The sequence below is a fragment of the Candoia aspera genome, chromosome 3 (genome assembly GCF_035149785.1).
Source record: "Candoia aspera isolate rCanAsp1 chromosome 3, rCanAsp1.hap2, whole genome shotgun sequence".
Taxonomy (NCBI): domain Eukaryota; kingdom Metazoa; phylum Chordata; class Lepidosauria; order Squamata; family Boidae; genus Candoia; species Candoia aspera.
In genome coordinates, this window is record NC_086155.1 from 188,486,854 (window position 1) to 188,495,493 (window position 8,640).

The window sequence follows — 8,640 nt, forward strand, 5'->3', positions numbered from 1 at the left end:
ATGAAGTCCCCTTAGCTATTTAATTCAAACCTTAATGTTATGAGAAGTACACAGCAGCATCTGCAGCAGGAGGGAGGGTACAATGATTAAAGTAGCGTAGTGGCTTCACAACCCCATGTACATATGCCATGACATCACACACGTGTACAAAAGAGGCAAAGCCTGCAACATACCACTGTTTCCGTCATTCTATCACCTTACACTGTTATTTGCTGCTGGATACTTTTATTATTATATTTATATCCTATTATTCTAAAAGCTCAAGGCACAAAGAGAAATTTAGAGGTTAGACGCAATCATGAGAAAATTCATTGTACACAATGCCATCTTCTTAGTAATCTACAATGAGATCACTAAGTTCAGAACATTTCAAATAGATCTTAAAGAATATCTTAAAGAATCACACTGGATTTTAATGTCAATTTTTAATTAAATCACAAAAAAGTGAGAGAACACATTTTATATTAAAGAAAACTACATTTATTGTAAACAAGTATAAAGTACATAAGAAATACTGTGCAAAATCTTAAGTAGTCACAAAATAGATATTACAACACTCTCTAGAATTTTATATTTATTCAGTATAGTAAGAGAATTGAAAAATTGATGGTAAAATCATTGTGTACACATCTAGGACTGATGACTTGACTTTCTTTGCTTTATAAGCAATCCATCATTTTCCAATTTATTTCAGCTTAAATTATATCTATAAAATATGTAAAGGTCAATCATACTTCTATTGTATTCTATTTTACAGAAATTTCAGAAAGTAACATAGCATACTGCTTTTGTTCTTCCTTGAGGAATAAAGCTTTGTAACTCTTAAATTATACTTTAAACAAAGTGCACTGTATCAAGGTTTTCAACATCTTAGTGATACAGAAATTTAAATGTATAAAAGTAGGAAGCAACTTAAATGCACAAATAACAAAAGATGCTGAAGTACAGCTAATAGTACTAATTTTGATGTTTTCAAAAGAAATAGTAAAAAGATTATTTGATTTGCACCTTAGAATAATCCAACCATATATGATACCTCTTTCTCAATTATATGCTTAAGTTATATAGAATTGCTAAATTAGCTATACTTTAGATACCAGGAAATGAAGATATACACCTAATCTCAGGAAGTTGATAACCACATTTCCATCATTCACAACTGAGAAAAAAGCAAGTATTTCTACTTAAAAGTTTCAGCACTCTAGTATTACTGAAGTTTATCCCTGATTCTGTACCATAAACTGAGATCCTGTATTTTCTTTGCGACAGCATTGAAAACATTCCCACATTCTAACGTCTTATCTCTCTCTAGCTCATACCCAGCTACAGAGTGCACAGGAATAGCTCTTTCCAGAACTGGCATTGAAATTTCTGTTTCTCCTTTCTCAAAGCACAAAATGCCTGCTATCCTATACATCACACCCAGGAGTACAGGTAGCCACTGCCTCCGTTTCAATGCCATGCCAATCCGAATGTGTAGAACCACAGACTTATTCTGCAAGCTTTTTTCACATTACTGTTGGCACCCAGTCATAAACTGAAAAAGTAAGTTAAACAGCCTCTTTAGACTGAGTTATTTCATTGTGCAGCCACAGAAGTATGTGGTGCAACAATATCATTTAGCTTGCTCACTTCCATCTGCCAGTTTGGTAATTTTTTGGCTGACAAGTGACGACGTGCATGTTTTGTTAAATGGTCACTCCTCATGAATCGTCGATTACACATTGGGCAGGCAAATTTCTTCTCTCCCGTATGTGTTCTGCGATGGCGAGATAGTTCATCAGAACGTGCAAATCTCCTCTCGCAGCCTTTCCAACTGCAACTGAATGGCTTTTCTCCTAAAATACAAAATGTGAAGAATTAATGGCATAAATGTTTCTTCGTTAACTGCAGAGGATAGACCTTTATTAATAGCGGAGGATAAATTCTTCCTGTATCCATTTATAAGCAAAGAATAGAAAAAAAAACTTAGAAAAGCAGTAATAGCAGTCATAGCATAATCCAGTCAAAATCTTACACAGTACCTATTCTTACAGTTCCAAATAATCAGAACACAAATTATAATTTCTGGTTTCAAGTCACATCTGCACATCTTGTCATATTAAATCACACTTTAGTAACAACCTGTAAAGGTTCACATTAGCTGTTCTATCTTGAGCAGAAATAAAGAATCTAACTTTCAAATTATAAATCTGACCTGCTTCTTCTCTTCAAGTGATACTTTCCTTCCTTATTTGTTAGCACTTCTTACAAAAACACGTGGACCAAACCATTTTGGTTGCATAGGTGAATAACTGCATAAAATCTCTTTTTTATTATACAAGAGATATATAAAAACAGGAATCGAAATATATTGGATTATACCATTAGTGAATGACTCTTATATTGGTGAAATAATTTGGGGGTGGGGAAGGAACACTGGATTTGCTGTTACATTTCTTCCATTATTCCTAACCCATTTCAGCAAAGGGGAAATCTCCCCACCACATGATTGGCACCAAGAATTTCATTTAGAAATTTTCACACTAGACAGTTCCATAACAACTTACCTGTATGTGTTCTAACATGTGCCTTTAAATGGGAGCTTTTGAAATATGTTTTTCCACATCCTGGGTAGTTACAAACATGACTTCTTGTTCTGAGACAGTCAACAGATGGAGTGATCTTTGTTGCAGGAGGGGCCAAACCTGGAGCAGGAGCAATAGGTGACAGTCTGGTGCCATGAGGACTGATCACTGGAGCCTTGGCATTCTGAACAACAGTCTGGGGCACTACAAACATAACTGCTGCTTCGGGAACTTGAGCTCCCATGAGGACCATCGGTTGGCAAAGGTTGGATGGCAACTGACCACAAGGAGTGTTGGATACTATTGCTGTCACAACAGAGTTGTTAGCAGACAATGGAACCATTTGGCAAAGCAATGGCATGGAAGAGGCTCCTCCTACTTGCACAAAAGGTGGCGGGGTTACCTGGGAAGACCGGGGGACAGACGGAGAGGTACCAAGTACAGTCTGTTGAAAAGGCACCGGGCTGATGGCCTGTAATGGACTTTGGGGTTTTTGCATGCCAGACAGCTTATCTTCAGAAAATGCAGTATTCAGTAATATGCTTTTACAAGGTAAAATTTGTTTTTCTTCTGTATTGTCTGCTGAAGGTGCTTTTGTACTGCCATCCTGATTTGCGTCCCTCATGTTATCATTGTGATACTTCCTAACATGGTCTGTTCTTGCTGGACAGGTTCTGCTATTGCAAAGCTGAGCATCTGCTGTATGGCGAATGACACTTGTTGCCTGAGCTCTCAATATTCTTGGCCCTGGAACATTTTGGGTCTCTTTAGGAGATGCCATAAGGACTTGCTCAGAAATGTTTGGACTTGGCTTGCTCTGTACACAAGATGGCGCTGGTGTTGCTGGATGGACTGTCTGAGACATTTCAAGGTCAGAAGGGCTGTAGGGTGGAGTTAAACACTGAAGAAAACAAAGCAGAGTAGTGAGCTATTTATGAGGACTTGAATTTCTGCAGATTTCAGCTTTTATCCTAGATGCTTGTTTTAGAATAAATGCCAATAAACTAAGCAGGACACAGCACTGAACTGTAAATTAGTAATTTATAACAGAATAAAACTTACAAAAGCTGGTATTGTACGAAAATCAGCAGGAGGCAGCAAGTTGTCTTCAAATTCCTCAGATGTATCTGAAGCTGGTGTCATTGGTCTCCGTTCGGCATACCTCTTGAAGTCTGATTTCCAACTGCAGCTCATGGTCATCAGAGCTTCCACTGCTTCAAAATCACTCTTTTCACTGATACAATTCCAATAACACCTCCTGAGGCACTGCTTTTTATTAATCATCTCCATTCCCTCTTCCTAAGGGGAGCAAATGGAACATTTTTCAGTTATTCAGGATCACACAGGTGTGGGTATTGATCATCATGCTGATTAAAAATGCAAAATCTGCCCAAAAGCCACAAAAATGAATTATATAAAGAGCAACAGTAAGTTCCAGTCCCAATTTCCTTTTTTCCATTCTTAGACAAGATTTCTTTTTAGGATTTATAAACATAGTAATCACAACATAACAATTATCTCTCTACTTTCCTTAAAATCAACACTATCAGGAAGCCAAATTAAATCCCTCTGATTGCAAAATAGTTAGAAGCTCAATTAACAAGGCAGTTAAGCTGAAGTTCTTAAAGCTCAACCAAAGTAGGCCACTGGGCCAAAAATCCTGTGTTTAAACACATCAGTGTTGGTCTTACAGGTCTTGTTCTATTTTTATATCCTTTGTTAGAAAGGGTATTGTATTTCTCTTCAGCTATGATGTAAACATCAAAATATGAATGCTTCACCATCTTACTAGAGATGCTTCAGTAAGTAAGGCTCAATTCATAGTTGAGAAAGACTGAACACAGAAACATAAACTAAACATATGGGCTGGTTTTGCATAATATTCTGATGGCTGACTATTTTGTGATTCAGTATGTTCTCCAAACACAGCCAGTATACAGTGGCAATCCTAGCAGTTGAGTTAAATTTAGCAGATCATAGTTCAGTTAACCATGGACAAGCACATTGTGCAACCACCACCACTGATTGCTTAGAGTCACCCACTGGCTAGATTCATGTGACACAGTGCCAAAAATTAGCCAACCACATGTTATTCTACTGCCCCAGCATATGCAGCCTAGTTGGGTTCACATACTAGCTTAGCTTAGCTCATTATGTGAATCCTGCCACTTGTTTAGGGCCCATCTCCAGTGGTTTCTGCTCACCAGAACCAACAGAATGGATGTGCTCTGGGTCTTCTCTATTATGTCACTTAGGAGTCATGCTTTCTTCTCCATGTGAACACCTGCCCTATGGAACAGCATCCTCCTGAAGATTCTGTTGGCCTTTCACAAGGCATTGAAAACTTGGTTGTTCCCTTGGGCTGGGATGCTGAGAGCCCCATTGGTTGATTTGTCTGGTTATGGTTTATGATTTTGTTACTGAGTGTGAATATGGAATGTTTTTAGACATTGGGCATTTGTTATATTATCAGTTTCCAGCTGTTTATTTTAACAAATTGTGTTCAGTTGTAATTTGTCTTAATCTTCTGCATGTCACCTAGAGGCACTGCTGTCAGTTGAGCAACCATGTAAAATGCTTAAATACTGTAAACACAAATAAATCAGGGGTGCAAAAATCCAAAGAACCAGTAGAGGGCAGCAACAAGATAGTGACATTTCTTAATTCTTTGCTACCCTCAAGCGGCCGTCTAAATTTTTGCACTCCACACTGGGTGACCCTACCACTGTTTATCCTGTAGTGTAATTGTAGGTTATTCAAGCCCATGTTTTTGCACATGCAACAGCAACACTTTATGTTCTATCTGTCTTAAACCACTGTATCTCAACCATGGCAACTTGTAAGATGTGTGGACTTCAACTCCCAGAATTCCTCAGTTAGTTGCTAAGATTGAGAAACGCTGTCTTAAATGCAGGTCACCAGGATTTGATTTGCAAGATTAATTGCTTTCTTTTCCAGGAACTGAAAAAAATGTGCATGATCAAGATTCCTCGTAAAGCGGTTTTGTTTCCCGCGACTGAGCGACCCTGATGCCCCGACTTCTGCAAAGCTACAGCGTCTACGAGGGGGGGCGGGCGGACAGGCTGTTCTCATGGGAATCTCCGGAAGGAACCAGATTGCCAGCAGAGGCCGCTTAACAAGTCAGGCTCCAGAACAGGGCGGGGGAAAAACGGGGGCAGGGAATTCCTCGCTAGCGGCCGGATCTTGGACGGCAGCCACGCTCACCTCAGAGCGCCTCCGCCGTGACTCACTCCGTCCTCCGAACAGCTCACTCCCTCCTACGAGAGCGGCCTCCGTCCTCCTCCCATTGGCTTCTCGGGGCAGGCAGGGCGGGCTCTGATTGGCTGGCCCGCCCGAGAAAGGGGTGGAGACATGTGAACAAAGCGTGATCGGGGGCTGCTCCTCAGCCGTCGGGAAATGTGAACTGGGCTTTGCCGGGCGACGACCTTTCACCCACTTCCGCGCGGCCTCCTTTCTCCCCCTCCTTCCGCCCGCGCCGTCCACAGCTCGCTCCCACGCCTGGAGGCAAGGCCGGGCGGGCGGGAAGGCATTCCGCCTTCCGAGAAAGGCTCCGATACCAGGGCGTGGCGCAACGGGCAGACCTTGGCCTCCGCGCCCCGCCGCCCACCTTCTCCCGCGCCAGCCCGATTGGCTCCACAGCCGCAGGCTCGCCCCGTTCACAGCGCGGCGGAGGCGCTTCTCGTGCGCGAAAGGCGTCGGGCGGTTGAAGCTGCCCCCCCGCCTCGCGGCACGTGCGCAGGACCCCGCGGCTGCTGGGGGGGAGGGGTCGCTTTGGGGGCGGAAATTCCCGCCAAGGCAGGGCACAATAGGCGGCGGAAATGCGGCGCACGGGAGGCGGCGAGGGAGGGGAAGTTCCCGGGCAGGCGCTGGGCTCCCCCGCAACTGCCTCCCGCCAGCTCTCGCTCTGCCTCTCCCCGCGCTCCCGTCACGTCTCCCGCCGGCCTCGGCGCCCCCGCTCGGAGATGTCTCAGCCACCCCGAAGTGGCGCTTCCTGACCGGTTTCGACCTCCCCGGCTACAGCCAGAGCCGCCCCTGCACCCCACCCCGCTTTCCGGTTTCCCGCTTGACCTCGTTACCCGTGCTGACTTCACGGCCCTTCCCTCCCTCTCGCCGGGGCTATTTTGAGCGTCTGTTCCCCGTCGCCACGCCTCGGCCTTCCGAGACTGCCGCCCCTGCCCGCCTTCGCTTCCCGAAGCAGCCCGTCTCGCTACCACCACCCGCGACTATCTAACCTCAACTGAGCGCCTTCCCCTTCTCCCCATCCTCGTTCCTCAGAGTCCCCCGGCCCGTCTGACCTCGAACTGCCCGATCAACTGCAAGGCACCCATCCATTCTCCCACGCGTCCTCCAAGGGCTCTCCATTCACCCCTTGGAAGCTCACTCTGTCTCCAAATCCCCAGTTTTTAGCAAAGTTTGCTTTTAATCCCTTTGCTAATTCCAGTAGGTTGCCTAGCAACGGTTGTGCTTTTTTCCACTGGACCCCATTTTGTGGCGCGCCCCCCTTTATCAAAAATAGATCACTTTGATGGTCCCGCGGCCATCCTGGAGCTCTAACCCTGCAGGCTCCCCACCATGGTTCCGGCGTGCGTGCCGCCTCCCGTCTCCCTTCGAGGGGTTGCTCACGCTCTCCCCGAAAGCTCGTTTCTTTTTACATGCCTCGCACGGAAGTATATATAACCTCTTTCTGCCCTGCCTTTCAAAACACATTGGCTTTTTGCATCTCTTTCCGTCCCCAAAACAAGATTCTCCTAGCTGTTTGTTTATCCTGCCTTGAAAAGCGATTTTTTTTCCAAGCAGCCCAGAGCTGTACTTACGGTGTGCTGGAAAACAGACTCTCCAAAATTTAGCATGACTCTGATGGAAAGCCTGCAGCGTCAGGCGGTGGACGGATGCTAAATGAGTGGGCTGCAGTTGTTGACAAGCACTGTCCCCCTCCCCGCCCCAGGCGCGCTCTGCTTGGCGCTGCCTTTATTTTTCTCTTTTTGTCCGCGGGCAGCTCCCCATTCAGGTGGTGTCTCCCCAGCTTAGCGTAGGCGAAGGCGGGCGCAGAACCGGCCAATCACCGACAAAGGTGTGTGAGGCTCGGGCCAATGGGCGAGCGGGGGTCACGCGTGATCAGCGGCTGCCCGGCAGCATGGAGAGGGAGTCATCCCGGCGTGTACAAAAACCGGCGGCGTGTCCCAGCGCAGCTCTTGGTAAGTCCCTCTGTTGGTTGAGTCAGTGTCACGTCTCCTTCCCACCCCTTCTCTTCCTTCTCCGGGTTCCTGTGGGAGAAGCGAGGTGGGCAGCGAAGATCGTTTGCTTAACGGCTGGGACTCTTCCGGCAGGCACCTATATCTCCTATAGATAAATATGCCCATAATATCGGAGAAAATCTTTATTGACTGCAGTTTAAAACGCTACTTCTTTGGGGGTGGACAGTGCCTTGTGGCATCTCAAAAGCAATACATACGTGTGCCTTGCAGCTTAAGTTTTCACTGACTAAAATAAATTATCCACGTGCATAAGATTCTCGCAGGAATCCCAGCTATTAGTGTTGTTTTTTTAAAGGAAGGATATGCTATTTGCTAAAGAACACGGATATGAACTTCAGGATTTGTGCAGTGGGATGGGAGAGATGGATGGAAGGTAGGTAGGTAGATAATCAGTTCTGGGCCATTCTCTTTTTCTGTGTCCAGATTGGCCTTTGAAAGAGACTGGATGGAGAACTGTTTGGGTGAAAAGAAATGCTACCATTAAGGAGAATTTGAGAAGGTGCAAAAAGGGCCCATGGCAGGTCTCTCATAAGGCAATTGTGAAGATGTAATATAGCAACAGAGAGTACAGTTAGCCTTATTTATTGATGTATACTTACATCCCATCTTTTTTCCAGGCGCTCAAGGCAGCATACATAGCATTATTTTGTGTCATTACCTCATTCCTATCTCTGTTTTTTTCTCTGTGTGGAATCCTTTGGGAACAACTCCTGCATGAGTTGAATGCTTTGGATTATATCACTTTACTATATGGGTTACTTTTTTTGGTACTAGCATTGATAGAGCCAGCTTTGTTG

General features: G+C 44.8%; 1 protein-coding gene across 1 annotated transcript; it reads right to left on the reverse strand.

Annotated features, from left to right (window-relative positions):
- Positions 1 to 406: 406 nt before the first annotated feature.
- Positions 407 to 7,574, reverse strand: KLF10 (KLF transcription factor 10). The gene is made up of 4 exons (XM_063299563.1): positions 7,403 to 7,574; positions 3,630 to 3,866; positions 2,550 to 3,468; positions 407 to 1,838 (listed from the first exon to the last, which is right to left on the reverse strand). The coding sequence occupies exons 1-4, from the start codon at positions 7,436 to 7,438 to the stop codon at positions 1,579 to 1,581; spliced, it is 1,452 nt and encodes a 483-aa protein (XP_063155633.1). The 5' UTR covers positions 7,439 to 7,574; the 3' UTR covers positions 407 to 1,578.
- Positions 7,575 to 8,640: the final 1,066 nt, after the last annotated feature.